A 19,565-nucleotide genomic window follows, 5' to 3' on the forward strand; every position below is an offset into this window, starting at 1 on the left:
TGACACTTACACTTTCCTGTGTGGATAGAAGCAAAGCTGGCTCCACCTTGACTTTAAAACCTAATCTGACAACTCACAATCTTAATTGGAGAATTTAGCATATTCCTATCTACATAACTTTTTAAAATTTGTAGTTTTTCTCTTAATTTTGAGATCATAAAATAATTGCATAATTTCTTCCTTCCCTTTCCACCCTTCAAACCATCTCATATATGCTTCTTTTAAAAAAATTATGGACCCTTTTTTGTTAATTGGTTTATTTGCATATATTTTCATAAATATAGTCACCCTCCATCTGTATAATGTTACTTGTTTGCATGTTCTCTGGGCTGCCCATTTGGTAATGGAGAGTCATTTACTCTTCTCTTCCCTGAGGAAGATTATTTCTCATATTCTTAGCATTCCCGTGTTTCCTGTGCGTCTCTGTGTAGGGCTGAGACCCCATAGGTTTTCACTGTCTACTTTGGCATGCCGATTATTGTTCCCCGTGTTCAGGTCATGTTCTCATGTTTAGATAATCATGGTAATAAGACTTGATATAGCAATCTCCCTGCTATCTCTGATTCTTGCGATCTTTTTACCTCTCTTCTGAAATGTTCCCTGAGACTTAGGTGAGGGGAATAGTTTTGTAGATTTATCTATTGGAACTTAGTTATACCACTCTGAATTTTGATGGGTTATTTTCTGTAGTAATCTTCACCTGTTAAAAGTACTGTTTGTAAAAAGACATATTTAGAACTACTAGTTAGTTAGAATCATGCTGGTTTATTAAGTTGAGAAACATCCTGTGGACCCTCTGCGAGTTTGAATATTTAATTTTGTCTAAGGTCTTTCTGTATCAATGAGATAATTGCATAGTTTCTATCTTTTAATCTATTTATATTGAGTTGAACTCTCCCTACCTCTCAGGTGTGAAGCTGATTTAGTTATAATGGATGTGTGTGTGTGTGTGTGTGTGTGTGTGTATGTTTGTGTTTATGTGTGTCTTGAGTTGAACTGAACTTATTTGACTTATAATTTTGCATCCATATTCCCATATTTCCATTATGTTGGGTCTTTTTCTGATTTGAGCATCAGGGTAATAATGGATCATAAAAAGAATTAGAAATATTGCTTTGTTTTCTATTTTATGAAGTAATTTGAGGAGTTTTTATGTAAGTTCTTTATTGAAGGTCAGGTAGAATTGTATGCTGAATAAATCAGGCCTTGGAAAAATTTTTGTTTGGAAAGTTTTAGTTACCACTTATATATCATTGAATATCATGGGCCTATTTAAAGTAACTATTTTACTTAGAATTAACTTTGGTAGATCATAGGGCTCTAAAAATTCTCCCATTTCTTTTACATTTCAAACTTTGATGGAATATAACTTTTTCAAATATGTCATTATTCTATGAATAATTATTCATTCTTCTATGAATTTTATAATGACTGTCTAAATCATACAATTTTGATCTCCAATTTTAGTAATTTGAGTTATTTCTCTGTTTGGTTAATTTTGCTAAAACTTTGCCAATCTTTTCAATTAAACGAATCTATAATTTTTTTGTTTTTTTTTATATTGTTTGTTTTTATTATGTTAATTTCAGCCCTATTTTTCTGTATGAATAATTTTGCCTGTATGCATATCTGTGTATACTTTCCTGCCTTGTGCCAGTGGAGGCCAGAAGAGGGTGTTGGATCCCTTGAAACTGGAGTCATAGAAGGTTGTAAGCCATCTGGTGTGTGGAATTGAGCCCAGGTGCTGGATGAGCAGCCAGTGCTCTAAACTTTAGGACAATCTCTTCAGTCCTCCTCAGACATGACTTTGATTATCTCTTTCCATTTTAGTTTTATGGTTATTTGTTCATGTTTTACCAAGGCCTTTGGGTCATCATTAACACATTAATTTAAAATATCTCAAAAATTTTGATGTAGGTAATACTGTTAGTTTGTTTTAGTCAGGGATGCTATTGCTGCAATGAAACTTCACAACCAAAAGACAAAAGAACAAGTTAGGGAGGAAAGGGTTTATTGGTTTTACATTCCAGCATTGCTGTTGATCATTGAAGGAAATCAAAACAGGAATTCAAACAGGGCAGGGTCCTGGAAGTAGGAGTAAATGCAGACCATGGAAGGTTGCTCCTTACTGACTTGCTTCTCATGACTTGCTCAGCACATTTTCTTCTCCTCCTCCTCCTCCTCCTCCTTCTCCTTCTCCTCCTCCTCCTCCTCCTCCTCCTCCTCCTCCTCCTCCTCCTCCTCCTCCTCCTCCTCCTCCTCCTCCTCCTTCTCCTTTTTTTTTTCCTTTTTTGAGACAAAGTCTCTCCGTATAGCTTTAGAACCTATCCTGGAAATCACTCTGTAGACCGAAATGGCCTTGAACTCACAGAGATCCACCTGCCCCTCTGCCTCCAAGTGCTGGGATTAAAGGAGTGTGCCATCACCAACCAGACAGCCCACCATCTTATAGACTAACAGCTAACCATCATGGCCTGGGTCCTCTCCCATTGATCACTAAATGAGAAAATGTCATACAGCTGGAGCTCATAGAGGCATTCCCCCCAACTGAGGCTCCTTCCTCTGATGATTCTAGCTTGGGTCAAGTTGGCACAAAAGCAGCCAGTACATAGCCGCTATAAACATTCCAGTAAAAACTGTCTTCATTGTGTTCCATACATTTTGTCATGTTTCATTTTTGACCCTCATTCAATGATAGATTCATTTTTTTTATTTTACGCTTTATCTTTTATGTCTAGCTTCCATAATGCTAGAAGCTGCTAAGCAGACTAAGAGAGTAGAAAAACAATTATCAAGCTTATGCAGAAGTGAACTTTGAGAGCTATAATAATGAGTGACCTGACAAAATCCAACTGGTACATTAGTGACATGAGTGTCACAGCAGTAACCAGCAGCTTTCTCGTTGGATTAAGTTCAGTTTCACAAGGTAAAATCCATATCCTTCATCAATGTGATAAGAGCTTGTAACCGGACAGGCCATGGGCTATTTAGAAGAAACTAACACCAATCTACTAAATGTGCATAGTATTACACAACTTCTATTGACTATTATTATACTCGTGGTATATTGAACATCTCTACCCTCAACAGAGAAGCTACCATTTAGAGTACATGGTGACTCACACAAAGATCCACAACTGGCGGACTCCAGAAGATAAGGTAATGTGTAATGCCCATCCTTATATGGAATGTCTGTGCCATACCCCTCATCACAATGTTAGGAGAACAATGAAGAAAGGGGGCAAGGATGATTTAAGAGCCGGAGGTGGCCAATGAATACAAGGAGACAGTATTTTCAGGATACAACGGGGCAATTGCATATATATATATATATATATATATATATATATATATATACTCACAACAGTTGTGACACCATTAAAAACCTTCAATTTCCAGCTGCGGAAATTCCCAGCATGGAGATAGGAGGCAGTCTTGATGTCCTACTGCTGGCTGGGGAGTTGTTAGCCATTGATAGTTCTGGGAGTTGGGGAGTCAGGTTTTGTTGTTGTGTTTATTGTTGTTGTTGTTTAAGTGTATGATTCCTCATCAGTTAAGCAGGTGTCCCTGGTAAGGCATACATCCAAAAGTGTATGAGGATAAAATGAGGACATAAGTTTGGGTGATGAGGGAAGGAGGATGTCCATCTGGGAGGAGTTGCAATAAAGGGATCAAGATTATCATCATACATTGTAGGAAATTCTCAAAGAACATTTTTTTAAATAAAAGAAGAAAATCTTATTAAAAATGTAGATAAAAGTATAGAAGTTAATGACATGTGAAAGGAGTCAGACACAGATAAACAAATACTGTGTGATTTCACTTATATGTCAGACCTAAAAATGCTGCATACATAGAAGCAGAAGTTATAATGATGACAAACAGAGCTAGCAGTTGAGTGAGAACAATGGATAGCATGTGAAGTTTAGGCTGGAGAAATGAGTTCTAGAGGTTTGTTGGACAACAAGGGCAGAGAGATTTCCAGTGTTGGCTCCCCTCCCTCACAGAACTCCATTCCCTCTGAGATCAGTAACTTGTCTTAGTGGAAATGGTAACTGTTCTTCCCTCATGAGTCTGAGGCTACTCTCATCACCCTTAACACACACTGGAGGGAGTGATACCCTCCCAAAGCTGTAGAAACTATTCATTTTATGAAGCTACCAAAGTAGGAACCCTAATGCCTTCTTAACACATTATCATGATTCACTTTCTCATCAGAATGCAAAGACAATAGGAAAAAACATAATTCAGTATAAAAATGTATTAATCCCTCCTTTTGCAGTCAAAATCCTACTTGCAGGGTATTAAACCCTGACAAATTATAACTTAGTACATTTTGAATAGGCTTTTGATCCTTGACATGCTCAGAGAGATTATCTTTCACCTACTACGTTCTGATTCATGTAATAGGAATATTGGCAAGAGAAAACTTAATTATCATGTCCAGGACAAGTAAAAATCATATAATGCATGTTAATTGAACAACACTTTGCAGATCATTATGTGATGTAAAATGAATAATATGTAATGAAATGTGAGGAAATGAAAATAACTTTCTAGGAAATTAAACAAATGAGAGTCATTGTGTTCTCTATTATGAATACACACCATCAAAATGGTAAGACTTCAAAATAGGTGAATTATGAGAACATTCATATGCATGATAGCTTAAATTATTTTTCTTAGCTGAAAGGAAGGTGCATTGTATAATTGTACATAGGTTTCCTGACAACTGTGATCCATGACGAAGTGCTGCTAAGGGTTTGTCCCAGTATATTTTATGAAAAAGAATAGACTTAAATTGTTGGCCTTATAATAATTTCATGCAATAGGGAATTAAATATAATTTATCAGATAATGAAAATGGGGACACAAATTTGGGTCGGTAGGAGAGTAGGATATTGATCTGGGAGGAGTTGCGCAAGAGGAGGGAAGAGGATCAAAACACATTTTATCAAAGTCTCAAAGGAATAATATTCAAGAAAGGAAGAAATCCTGCCAACTGAAAAGCAAAGCAAAACAAACAAGTGGAAGAATCTATAGGATGTAATGCCAAGTGAAAGAATCCAGAGACAGACAATCAGCTACTGTGTGAGTTAACTTACATGTCGGACCTGGAAACGCCTAACACATAGAACCTAAGAGTAGAATGACACCTGCCAGAGACAGGCTACAACCACCAACTATAGGTCCCCAGGCCACAGCTTCCCACACACTCTACTCTGCTTCAATAACGGATACTTTGCTCTGATGTCATATGATCTTGCTCTCAAAATATATGTTTATATACTATCCTTTTACCTTATTTCCTGTGGTTGACCAATTCTGATATTCATTGGAATATGTGAAGCAAAAGTTAACATTAAATTTTTCCTTTGAAACATTTTAAAGTATTTGTTTATTTTATTTTATGTGTATGAATGTTTGCCTGCATGTGTGTAAGTCTACCACTTGTTTCTCTGGTTCTTATAGTGGTCAGAAGAAAGGATTGGATCCTCTGGAATTGGAGTTACAGAGGGTTGTGAGCCTTCAGTTTGGTTCTGGAAACTGAACTTGGGTCCTCTGCAAGAGCAGCAAGTGCTCTTAACAGCTAAGCCATCTCTGCAGCATAGCATATTGGTGAAATACTTGTTGAATATCATTTATTTAATTAGTAATATTAGATTTTTCTGTTTAAAGAATTTGATAGCCAAAGCACAAATAAGATGTTCATTATGTAGAATCTGAGGAAAAATTAAGTTATAAAGCACATGACGTGTTGGTGGGGTTTGAAGGAACTGTATTAATCATTACTTGATAACTCTCCAATGAAAAGTTCTTTTTATGATTAAACTACATCCAGCATTTTCATTAATTAATTTATAATAAGATGTTTGGGTTCTCAGTCACACAGTGGTTATAGTTCAAATTTGTCAAAGGTCTTTAAGTAATTAATGCCTAGGATGATTCTCCAGCCTTTCGAGTCAGAGTCATGTTTCCTTCAGTTAGAGTCACGCGTGCTGATGAACTTACACATCAACACGTGTGCTGGTAAACTTACACATCAACACTCAATGTGAGTCACGAGACAGAGTGGGCAGAATAAAGGCTTTAGCACTGTGCGTACCTTTAATAAGATTTTAGAAGTAAGTTCTAAACTTGACAATACTCTTACTTTTATGTGAAATACTTTTCAGTGGAGCAACTGCTTATAGAACAAAAACAACCAAACAAACAGCAAAACAACAAACTGATAATGTGTGGTGTGCTCCTTTAGTCCCAGCACTGGGAGGCAGACGCAGACAGATCTCCAAGAGTTCAATCAAAGCCAGCACGGTCTCCATAGTGAGTTTTAGGAAAGCCAAGGCTATGTAGAGGGAACCTGCCTCAAAAATAAACAAATAATTAATTTGAAAAAACTTGAAACCATATTATTTTTATATCAGCAAATATATTTAGTGTTCACAGACTTTCAACACCTTACAATTGACATTGTATGTAAACCCAGCACAGACATATGAATAATCATAGAAAATTTTGTTTTAGTTGAAATGCAGTTTCAAAACTCAGTTATTGTTCAACTCTTCATGTTTATTAGTGAGATTTTAAAAGCCCTTATGCTGAGAGTTTTCCAAGGCCACCCCACCCTCACCCCTAATGCTGCCTTAGGAAGTCCCAAAGTTCACAGACAGGAGCATTATGATTCATCACAGCGAAAGGACACAAAGAAAAATGCAATAAACCGCAAAAGTTGAGAGACTAAGTTGGGTGGAGATTAGGCACAAGTGTCCAAGGTTCTCCTTACAGTGTGGCTGCAAGGTTAGCTCTTTACCCCTCAGCACCACGCTGAGGACAAGGTCTGAAAAGGTCCACTTGAGAAAGTCTTAGAGATACAACTTAGCTGGAGCTGATGGTCCAGGCACCCTCTCCTGGCACTCGGCTCAAGTCCAGACAGCAGTATCTCGTGCACAGCCGACGAGCCATGCTTGTCTGCTTCATTGAGGAATGTTTGTGACCCTCCTGAAATGCAACACGTGTCTCTAAATATTGTAAAAGGGGCCAAACAAGAAGACTTCAAGGACAAAATTCTGTAAGGCTTTCTTACAGAGTTATTCGTACCATGTTGCCTTACTCAATTGTGATTTTGGGTTAATTTAAATAGAACACACAGACTCATCTACCACTGAAACGCTGAATAAGACACACTGGTCAGGACACAATAGTAATTTTCAGATATTATTTTGTAGAAACTATTTTAATATCCAAAGGAATAGCTTTTTTATTTTTTATCCAGGAAATTAGAAAAAAAATATGTCATGAATGTTTCCTTTCATACATGAATTATCACTGAGCTCCCAGAAGTAAAACTTTACTAGAAACTGATTCAGATGCACTGGTAACACTCTGTGTTGAAGAAATGGTTCATCATTTTCTGTATATCCCCTCACACACACATGTGAATCTAATTTAAAACTAATGTAATGCCAATATTCAAAAGCATAAAAGCAAAGGTTTGTCAATATATTTACACTACCACAAGTGTTAATCTGCTTATGGAATGAAATGTAAATGGACAATACACATAACTGTATATGCATACATTCAGTGTTCAGAAAGTCACATATGAAGAATGCTTTTATTACTCACCCGTTCTGAGTCCTGCCAGGTTTTGGGAACTTAGAAAATCTGGTCGAATTTCTGACACTCACTTCAAGGAAGGATGTGGAAAGTATGTCAAAATCAACTAAATTATGTGCTACTAAGTCTATTTTATTTATGTAGTATTTTCTTCCCTTCAATCGTTGGTGCTATGGATGGCCTTACCTTTGTCTGGAGCACAGTTTCCTTCCCTTTTGTCTAACTCTATCACCAGTGACACAGAGCTATCAGACTGCCAGAATAAGGGCTGTGGGCTTTTTGGTCTAATGTCCAATCCAGTTCCTATACCACACGATGTGTGGAAAATAGATGAATGTTTAAACAGGCAGAGGCTCAGCAACAAATAAGACAATATGGTCTCAACAGAAGAACTCAAAAAGCCACAGGAGACACAGGCTCTGGCATTCTTACCCTCACCCGAGTGCTCTGACCATGATGAAGACAAAGGCTGTACAAGAGGAATAAGAAAAGCTATTCTTTCTGTTTGCTGTTTTTACTTTTCAAAACAGTGTTTCTCTCTGTAGCTTTGGAGCCTGTCCTGAAACTTACTCTGTAGACCAGGGTGGCGGCAAACTCACAGAGATCCACCTGCCTCTGCCACCAAAGTGCTGGGATTAAAAGTGTGTGCCACCACCATGTGGCAGAAAAACAATTCTTCAAGGTTAAAGTTCCACTCCATTCTTGAACTGTATCTCATGAAGAATTCTTTCTTCTTTTGAATTTTTGCTGAGCTTACAGCTTTCCATGTGTTTGTTTCTAGAGAGTTCCTGAGGGCCATAGTTCCCATGTTTGAGTAATCTTCTATGTGAATGTGAGAGAGAAAGCTATCTTTCTATGTCATTGTCTCTAGAAGAGTTCTGACAATGGGAGCGATATCTAACACAATTCCTTACTGACTCCAATGTGCCCCAAAGGATAATAGCAGACACTCTTTTTATTAAATAGGCTTATATATATTTAGAATGTGAATTAGACAAGATACTTCAAGATTAATAAAATTAGCAATGATATATGCGGGACTGAAGGTTAGAGTTATCAACATTGCAATTAACCTTTCCATCTAGACCTATGACATCTTTGAAAATCTCCCCATGGAGCTTGTATTTGCAAAGCGTCTGTGGTGTGATTCTGCTTAAGAAAATATTTTTTTTTTGGCTCTTTTCAGTTTATTGCATGAAGGAGTTACACTAGTCCAAGTTAAAAGCGGACCCCAAATGGTTACATTATACAAGCTGTGAGGTTTTTAAACTTGTGACAAGGGACAGGAGGGAAATTCTACTCATTGCAAGGAAATCCTCACTTAAGCTTCAGAGTCACAAGCACTTAAAACCCATGAACCTTCAGCTGATCGTCCTTAGCCAGTCCAATCTCTATTAGGAACTGGCATATGTTCTTGCGCTGGTCACCCTGTAGCTGAATTACTTCTCCATATTCTGGATGCTCAATTACAGTACCATTGCAGGCAAATTTCTTCTTAAACGCCTTCACTAGTTTCTTTTTATCGTAATCATCAGCGATCCCTTGGACAGTGGTAAGGGTCTTCCTGCCGTTTCTCTGTTGAATTCTTATATGGATATAATCCTCAGTGCCAGCAGGAAGCAGGTCATCACCCTTACTTGCATCAGCAAAGGGGTCGAAAGAGTGGAGGTTCTGAATAGCGGACATACGATACGATTCCTTTTCCTCGGTGGAAACGGCCTGCGGAAGGAGGCTGCGGGAGAAGGCGGGCGGGGGGGACGGAGCGTCGGGAAGCGAGGGGGCTCGAGGGGGAGGCAGCTGAGTCCTCGGCGGCGGCTCAGTGACTGGGCTTAAGAAAATATTTTATGTACATTTGCATCAGAGGGACTGTATGAAGTTCTGGGTCTTGATGAAAACACCAGAAATTCTATGGAAATTTTTAAATATGAATGAAAATGTTACCATTATGTAAATAAAATGTAATAAGAATCTTATACCATGTTAATAAAATTTTGATTTTTTGTATTATAAATATTGGCATCTAGAGAAGGAAATGTTTCATAATGACTCCTGAAATGACCTCATTTCCTTGATGATGATAATTCTCAGAGTCATGCTTATGAGAAGGATCTCTGAAAATGGAAATCTAGGAAACACAATCCTCTTGATGGTCAACTATTAAGTTGTTTTCTGTGCTGGTCAGTTTTTGCTTTCAACTTGACAAAATATAGAGTCATGTGGGAAGAGAGAATCTAAGCTGAAGAACTGCCCCAATCAAAGTGGACTGCAGACACATCTGTGGTGAATTTTCTTGATTGCTCATTGATTTGGGGGCACAGACAACTGTAAGCAGTACCATCCCCAGGAAGGTGGGAGTGAGCTCAGTAAGAAAGCCATAGAGCAATCCATGAAAAACAAATCAATAAGCAACATTCCTCCATGATTTTTCATTTCTGCCATGAGTTCTCTCAGGGTGGATTATGACCTGAAAATATAAGAGGAAATAAACCCTTCCCCCCCACACACACCCGTTTGCCATGATGGTCATCACAGCAATAGAAAGAAGGTAAGAAGGGTACTGTCATTTCATTCAAAACCCATTTTGCTTTGGCAGGCTTTGCTATCCAGCCACCGTTTCTTTCCACTGACATGGGGAGTCCTTTGCTTGAACTCCTAATTTCCTACATAAGTAAAATTCTACTTAGTCATCTGTGTCTTAGTTGCAAATCCCTGTCCTTAAAACTTATACATTCTAATAATTTTGACATTTTAGTGTTCTAGTTTTTCAGTAGGTTCTTCCAGCATTCTGATGCAATTTCCCATGTGTCAGAACAAAGCCAAAGGAATGACACATGCTGAGCAATGCCTTGGGGAACTGGGAGAAAGGCTGCTGGCAGAGACTGTTCTTTCAATTCCCAGCCACTTGGATCAGATAATCACACAGAAACTATATTAATTACAACACTGTTTGGTCAATGGTTCATGCATATTCCTGACTAACTCTTATATCTTATATTAACTCATTTCTATTAATCTATGTATCACCATGAGGCTGTGGCCCACTGGTAGGGTTCTGGTGGGGGTCTTTCTTCTTTAGCAGCTACATGGTGTCTCCCTGACTCTGCCTACTCTCTGTTTGCCTCTCTATCTCTGAAGTTCCTGACTGGCTTTACTCTGCTAAGCCATTGGCCAGAACAGCTTTAATTCAGTAACCAATAAAAGCAATAAATACACTGAAGGATATCCCACATCAAGAGGCTTCAGGGAAAAAGGCAGAGGACCCTTTACCTTAGGTGCATTTTGTCCCTGGATTGTTCTTGAGTATAATTTCATGCCTCCTGTGACAAACATTTACATTCAACTTATAAGCAAACTTATTCTTGCTGGATAACAGAACATAGTCTTCAACTCCATCAAAGACTTCAGAAGGGTGAAATGTTACCTAAAGAAAGGGAAATTTGGCTGCCTGGACAGTCACCCAAAATTGTTCTATAACATTTGGGCCATCCATATTTTGACTACAGGACTAGAATATTTGATAGACATTTTGAGAAACAGGGAATTTTCAAGGACTATCATACCCAGTCTTAGTAAAGTTTGGTGGATGCTTTGTTTATACATCCTACTGGTCCAGTTTTGACAGTATACTGTCAGCAATTGAGGCAAGGGCAGCATTTTGCCTAATTGGATAGCTTTTGCCATAAGGAAAGCAAACTCCATATGGAGTTTCTTTGACACCCATCATCTTCTCTAAAGTAAATTAATACTGTTATGAGCCAACATGAGTCATTGTCAAGAAAAGGCTTATTAGTTATCAAAGCATTTTAAAGGCTATCTTCAGAATGTCTTTGTAGAATTTTGAGAATACCTATCTGTCTAAATATGTATTTTAACATTGAAAATGTACCTAATATGACTATAAGTTTAATTAATCTGAATGACTATTAATCTGCTTTTCAGTTATGCATTACATTTTTAAATGAGTTGTAGTAATACAATATGCCAAACAAGAGTAGAAACATACATATGGTATAGCAAAGAAAGCTTTAAATACGTATCAATAAACAAAAATTCACACCAATGTAAATATCTTGAGATTTTAGGTTATAGTAGATTCAATAATCTACAATTTTTTCTGATTACCTCTATATCATATCCCCCTTCTCCTTTAGAAAGAGATCTTTTAATTTACCTCTTTTGTTTAGCTTTTTATTCTGACTAAACCTAACTACAGATTCTGGTGAACAGGTGTCAATTTCTACCAGATTTGGTTTCTTGTGTGCTTATCTGCAAGCACATAGACCTCACGCTCTCTTATAACCACTGAGAGTACCATATGGATGAAAATTCTGAACAGACAATTTATAGCAGAAGAAGCAGTCAACTGTTCTATTAGTTAGTCCCTTCTAGAGTTAGAAGTTGTGACCTTTTTGTTATCTATGCCTTTTCCTTTTCTGTTCATGTCAGTCCCCAGAACAACTTTAGTCTAGTTAACAGGTAAAAATGCTTAAACTTGGAAATATTTAAACTTTGTTCTGTAGCCCTAAGGAATGGTTCCCTTATCTCATTTTACTGTTATCGTGGGTTCATTACTTTTAACCTTCGGGATGACAAGGCTCTGAATGGGTAGAATCATGAGTCCTTGCTCATGATTTGTTATCTACTAGTTAGGCTTTATCTCTTTGGTCATCACCAAGCTTTAAGTTCAAGACATACACTACATTTTAATGCAGCAGTATGATTTAGGCCACAGTTGTGAAACAGTGGAATGTGGCCAATCTGAGTAGCTAGACTGGTCCTTGATGCTTCAGCTTTTCCTGGATTCTCTGATGCCCACCTTTCTACAGACTGGTTTGAATGCTTAGTTATTAAATCTATTAGGACAAGGCCATACTTCCAACTTCCATGTGTGTTTAGAAGAATAAGAGTAAGCAGAATTCAAGTTGTGTTATATCTTCTTTTTGGTTTATTAATCTGCTGAAATATAGAAATTAATACTAACCACTGGGAAAAATAGGAATTTAATTCTTGCTTGTCTAAGTACTTCATTTTTACAAATAAAATTTTCTATAGTTAATATATAATTTACTCTAGAGGAGTATTAGAGAAAATCTGTAACAGAAGGAAAGAATAGAAGAGGAAAGAATGGAAGAAAGGAAGGAGGAAATACAAGAATAATTTGATGAAGGGAAAGAAGGAAGGAAGGGAGGGAGAAAGGGGAGGTTGTGTGACGTTTAGGAAGGGACAAAATAAAGGGAGTAAGATCAGTTTACATTTGTTGATGATTTCTCCAATTCTTGTCTGTCTGTTTGTTTGTTTGTTTGTTTGTTTGTTTAGAAGCATCTGTAGGATAAACAAGAAGCCTAAACTCCCTGTCATTTTTAAGCTGTCAATTTTGGTATTTTGTTTGTTTGTTTATGCCTTTACCTTAAGTATTGGAAAATACATTCTGTTTTACTTTTCCATCAGAACAGTTAAGCATTAGCCAAGAGTTGAGCACAATTTGCACTCAAGTGCCAGCAGTGAGTGAAATGTGCATCGTATAATCAAGCATACTTTTGTTAGTGTGGAGGGCATGTGGAGTACCTACCATATGGACAAGGCCGAGGGCTCATTTCCTACTATCTCAAAGCAATCAGAACAAAAGGAATAAAGAGATAGAAGCAAAATCTAAGCTGCTTCGTTACTCGCTGCTGTTCTATTTTCATGCTTAGTTTTATTAGTGAAGTTTAGAATATTATTGTATTTAGAGAGAGTTATCAAAAAGGTACAAGGAGCCTTGTGATCTTCACCCTATTTTCTGTCAAAAATGCTGCTAATGCTATTAAAATTGTAATGACTAGGACTACACTCACCATAGTTAACAAACCAGGACCAATGCATCACCATCACCTACCTTATGGGTTTCATTTACACGTCTGTGGTTTCCATGTGTTTCCCAGACAGAAGGTATCATATACAATCATGCTCCCCAGGTTCATCCAGACTGTGAGGCTCAGAATTTCCTTAACTTTGATAAGTTTATGCACATGATTATTATACTTCCCCTTTATCACATTTTACACTTATGAAAATCCATACATACAATGGACACATAAGTAATATGTGCTCTCTTGAGGACAAGGTAGCTACATCATTCATTAAAAATTATCCCGAGTGAATAATTTCTTTTATCTCTTCCATTTAATTACTTAAAACTTGTTTATCAATATTGAATGATATATTTTATATTTAGGGCTGGTTTCTAATAATATGATTTTGTTATGCATCCTCCTAATATACACCTTCAGTGCTCTTTCTGTTGAATCCTTTATTCCTTGACGTATTATCATCTCTGCATTCTTTTATGTTGGCATCTCATATTTTTCTGTGACTATTAGGTGCAAACCAGATTCACTTTTCAATATTACTTATCAAATCCCAAAGTACTAGAATGAGCAACTTCTTTATGGGTTTTGTGTGTGTGTGTGTGTGTGTGTGTTGTAGTTGTGCTGGGAGAGAAGGTCTTTGCATTCACTCTGCTCTTACTTTCAAGCAGATTCCATTAGCTTTTCTGTGTCATTTGTCTGTAACACCAATGGTCTTATTCTCCCTAGTCACTCCATTCACATGTTGAAGCTCTGTCCAGTTAAGGTTTGCTCTAAATTTGTTGGAAACTTAGTTTCAGAAAGTCTGATGTCTGTCCTTTTTTTAATTTCCTCCCTTATGGAAGTCATGCCATAAACAGAGCTGCTAAGCATGTCTAACACCACATGTTGCAAGATTAACTAGTCCAATTAACTATGGCAGAGAAGAGGCCCTCCTCACTATGTGATGTTCTGAGACAGAAACGAGGTTCTTCCGAGCTGTGGAAGTAACCCTATGGCACATGGTCATTAACCACCATTTCTTTTTCCCAAATAATGGTATTTTTTCCAAGCATTAAATTCTGAGACTACTGTTTGCTTTAAACTAACTTACAGGCCACGAAAATAGTCATCTTGTCCAAGTTTAGCTACTCTTCATCAGACTACTGCAAATCTAATAATCACTTGTCATAGCTGAAGATCTTGCTACGATCACATAATTTAGTTACAGATAATTGAAATATCACATATTATAGATATCCTAACAAGGTGCATTCATACCAAAGACCAGAAAAGAAGCCCAATGGATGTTCATGCTTTACTTTCAAGCCAGAAAATGTTTTAGAAGTGGTCTAGGATATGGTAAGACATTTCTATTTCCTACTTCCTACCACTAAAAAGAATCTTTTTAATCTTGTGACTGAATATCTGTTCTGGCCAACTTTTAGTATGACTTAGATATGGCCACTTGTGATTGGAGCTCAGAGGTGAAGATTAAGGCTCAAATTAATGTTTGCTTGCCCGCTCTGGGTGGAATACCTATGTCCTCCTAATTCTGTGTCAAAAACTAATGTGATGATTTCAGATGAGGCAAGTGGAGATTTGTATGTAAGATTCTAGCATGTGGCCTGTCCCTGAGAAAAACCGAGAGCTGAAACTCCTACACCGTGGGGAGCAAACCATCAACCTAACAGAGCTGTTAATCATCATTGGATAGTTAATGCTTATTCATCAGCAAGACTTGAAGGGCTGGCAGATTCAGTAATGATTCATTATTCAGGGGTTGCCATAAATTTGAAATCAGGCTTAAGAAGACCTAATGATGAAGGAAAGTTACACAAGGGCATGGTAACCCCCAGGTTGCTTTGGCTCTGTGGCATCAGTATTTATCACTCAGGTTACTCCAGTGACCTTGGAACCAATTACATCCACTTGACAGACCAACAGTATTTGTCAAATCTACTTCAAGGACGCATTAGTTCAAGGGTAACCACGTTGCCTTTGGAAATGCAGTGAAGAATAGTATGGGAATCCTTTCAACAGTAAAGTTATAAGCTGTATATAGCACCATCGACGCCTTATTTTCAAAAATTACACTAGTGGGGTTTCCTTTTTTTTCTGAGAACTTCACACAGGTCTACTGAATTTAGATAATGTCAATACCGCCCACACCAATTACTTCCATCTGTTGCTATCACTTAAATTTCTGACATCTTCTTTAATTATTGTTGATATTTATATGTGCATATATGTTTGTGTGTGTATTCTTAATCCATTTAGTGTATCTCCGTTTAGGGCTGACCATTCAACAATCAATAGCCTATCAGCAGATTTGACCTTGGAAAAGACTGATTTTCCCTATCTCAGCAGCCATTAAGTGCCTGTAGCTGTTCATCTAGAGGTGAGACTTCCTGCAATTTCCCAAACTATGTTGTGATGTCAAGTGGTAATATCGTGCAGCTCTTGTTTAAGCAACAGTAACATTGAGATCTCATGGGTGCTGATCTCCTGTCACCCACAGTAGACAGCTGTGGATCTCACACTCTCTCTTACACCACTTCCTGAAGCAACACTCACTTTTAAACAGTAAAGAATAACTGTCCTGGGTCATTAAGAATCTGGAATCAGCAATAATCAGAGACTAGGAATATCCCATACTGAACTCAAGTTCATGATTTTCCTGCCTCCACTTCTTTCAGCAAATCCTATAGGCATGTGCCACCACAAATGGCAAATAACCCAGAGTATTGCCAAGTTTTTTGTTCCTCTCCAGAAACCAGTGGTAAGGCTCTACTACTAATAGAACACAGAGAAGTCAGGACAGTGCCTACCTTGAGCCTTCACCCCTAGTGACTAGTGGTCGGGGTACTGTAAGCACACAATACACTACCAATGGATCAAAGGAAACACCAAACCAGGTATAAACGTTAGATCTACAAAGGTGACCTGCCTGGAGGATGCACTGGGACAAGAGGGACACAAATCTTGTGGGAGAAACCAAACAATATTTGATTTGATTTAAGGCCAAGTTCATGAGATGGAATTCATACCCAATATGGCTCTGGTGGTCAAGAACTTGAGACTATATAGGCCAGGGACCCATGAGAAAATCGAATACTACTGTTCTGCTAAAGGAACACAGAAACTGACATTCTGCTGTGTTTATATATCTGTGACTTATTTAGGCATCATCAATGTGAACGTAGAGTTTATCAGAATCTCTGCAAATCTATCAAGATTTTATAAATATATTAGTTGCTTTTTATGGTGCTATTATAAATTACTAGAAAAACTAATTAAGTAACTAAGTTTGCTTTAGTTTATACTTTGAGAGAACAATCCATCATGGTAAAGGAATACTGATGTATAGTCACTTAAAAGCATTAGCAATAACCTCAGAGTAACCCAGCTGTATCATGGATGCATTATAGAGAGAAATCTAAGCACTTCCCCTGGGAGAAGTTTGGCTAAGAGTGAGGTCACATTTAATTCTTACTTCTCTCCTTGTGTCTTCTGCCTCTATCTGGCTGTGGTTTATGGCCTACCTGTAATCTGTGTCCCTATGCCTGCCAGGATGCTGTTGTGCCTGTCCCTGTATTTATTAAACAGCACAGAGTGTGTCCTGTGATTAAGGAACGGAAGAACACCTTTCAGAAATCTTTAACAGAGTTTTACAAGGGATAATGTCACTCCAGCTGGACCTTGCTGACCCAGGTGACAAACAGACCAGTGATGTCAAGCAGTGTCTCTATACTCCTTTCAACATTTGTGGTGAATACTTATTTTATAAGCCCACTTTCTTCCCATTTTCTGTTTTAATGAAAGATTGTCACAGCACAAAGACAAACATATACATATTGCTCTCTGGTTCGGGGAATGCACATATCCTATGATTAAAGATATGTATTAGCTTAGTCTTGAATACACAGAAAATTCAAGACAAGTAAGATTGGTTGTTACATTGTTGTTTAAGTAAAGTTGGTTGCTAATTTTTTCTCTTAAAAGCATATTAAACAAGCAGGCTGGATAGATAGAGGTTCAGTTGTAAGTGTTAAATGACCACCAAGTGTCTACTTATCTTTGATTGTGAGGTCCAGCAAAGTTCAAATCTCTTAGAATTTAGGAAATATTTTCAAGATGATATTTCCCTACACTGATCCAGGAGCCTGAGAGTATCTAGTTGCATTCTATCCATAGCCATAGGTAGGGATAGGGATGCCACTTTAAAGCTCTTTTTTTTTTTTCCTTTCATGCAGTGTTCGACTTCAGTCTACGTCAAGGTTCTTCTTTATCTTCGGGTGGGTGCTCTGGCCTCAATTAATTCCATCTAAGTGTTGTGGGAATTCCATTACACCAATCATTTTTTTTGGGGGTAGCAACCTTAGGGTGTGGCTTCTTTGTGCAGACAAGACCTCTTATAAGGGAGAGAAGGGTGTCTCTTGTTCTCTCCTGTGGTGGTCATAGATAAGATTGCAGTTTCCAGAACTCGAGGGCAGAAAACTGTGGTGCTCTCTGTATCATTTTTATTCATGAGTATCCCCCAATAAATATTTGATATTCCTTTATTTCAGGATCTTGTGGACTCATATCTCCTCACTTACACCTAGTGCCCGACGTGGTACCAAATTTTCTCATAAACATTTCCAGAGTTTTATTTCCTGCATGATTCTAGATACCGTCCTGTTGACAGTATCATGGTATGGCTTCTAGACACAAATATTGCTCTGTGTGTGCAATTATTCTAACCATAGCCAACCATGTAATAGACAGGTGTAGGTTCCCCGAACTGTTGCCCCATTATTCAAGAAGTACAAATAGACAATGGGGAAGTTGAGCAAAAGGACCATGCAGACTTACTGGAAAAAGAATGAAATGTTAGTAGCAAGGAGTGTCCTTGAGAGTGACTGAGGAGTCAGGGATATAAGATGATTCGGTTAACTCTCTCAAGAGACTCGGTTCTTTTATGTCTGTCCCCACTCAGTTGCTAATGGAGATATTTTACCTGAACACATTGGTGTCTGAGTCTTTTGAGAGTTGGAAGAAGCCCGTTTTCCATGTCTAATCAATTCTTCTTCCATGTAGTGACTGCACTAATTTGCCATAAAGACATGGAATAAAGGTTGCCTGATTTCCTGATACTTATTTACATTACATTGGTTAAGGAAATACTCTCTGGCTTAACACTCTATAGGATTTTTCAATTATATTAAATAAATTTTGAATGAGTCAATTCTTTATGCTTTTGAGTTTAGCGGAGCTTTGTACTATCCATGCGTCTATGTTACATGGTTCTCATTAGAATGGGAGTTTCTAGATTCTCTACAGTTCAAAGTAAATTGATTTTAAAGTAAACCATTTTTAAATGAGCGCTTGACAAGTTATCTTCCATGATGGATTTTCTAAATTAAAAAAAAAATTGGCTGCTCCTGGCATGTGATTCACTTTCTGTTTTATAATCCCTATTTCTTTTTGTGCTGGTTCATCTTAAAACTGAATACCTTTTTGTATCCATAAACCTCCATCAGACAACTGAAACAGAGTGTGTGTCATCTGCAATGTGCTTGGCTCACGGTGTGAGCAGAATATTGAGTTCCTGGAGAGAAAATAGTGATCAGTACACATATGGAAAGAGACACAATGAGTTGTGAGTCCTACAAGGAGGATAAGAATAGAGACACATCACACAGAGGGTTAGGAAATGAATCATAAGTATACTGGGTGGAAGGAGGCTGGGACATATGGAACATGGGAAGAACCCTGAACACTTGAAGGAAGTTACAACGTATAACACATATCCAGTCGTTTAGTTTTAGTAACACAAGTTACCTGTGTTCCTTGGGGAAAAACATTACTTGAATGAAATTATAGATAAGTTCAGCCAGTTTAGTGCCTGTTTCAAGGATTCCATGAGCTTGGGTTTCTTATGGAGCCTCTTAAAATGTATTGAACTAAGTTTGAAGTTGGGAATGTTGAACCATATGGAATTTTAATGATATGGGACAATTACAAATGCTTGACTGTATATGCCCTATAGATAAATCAATAAATTTTAAGTAATTATTTTTATTATAAATATGGAATGGGTTTATATGCATGTCAGATTTATAGTATGAGCATGGTCTA

General features: G+C 37.6%; 1 protein-coding gene across 1 annotated transcript; it reads right to left on the reverse strand.

Moving 5' to 3' along the window:
- Nucleotides 1-8,856: 8,856 nt before the first annotated feature.
- On the reverse strand, nt 8,857-9,440 carry LOC126487495 (eukaryotic translation initiation factor 1). Its single transcript, XM_050120273.1, has one exon. The coding sequence runs from the start codon at nt 9,301-9,303 to the stop codon at nt 8,962-8,964; it is 342 nt and encodes a 113-aa protein (XP_049976230.1). The 5' UTR covers nt 9,304-9,440; the 3' UTR covers nt 8,857-8,961.
- Between the last annotated feature and the right edge of the window lie 10,125 nt (nt 9,441-19,565).

This window comes from Alexandromys fortis, unplaced genomic scaffold (assembly GCF_014885135.2).
Source record: "Alexandromys fortis isolate MF-2015 unplaced genomic scaffold, M_Fortis_MF-2015_v1.1 scaffold_179, whole genome shotgun sequence".
NCBI lineage: Eukaryota > Metazoa > Chordata > Mammalia > Rodentia > Cricetidae > Alexandromys > Alexandromys fortis.

Bases quoted from the DNA above. Each gene is read 5' to 3' on its own strand.
- LOC126487495 (XM_050120273.1), bottom strand. From the start codon at position 9,303: ATGTCCGCTATTCAGAACCTCCACTCTTTCGACCCCTTTGCTGATGCA.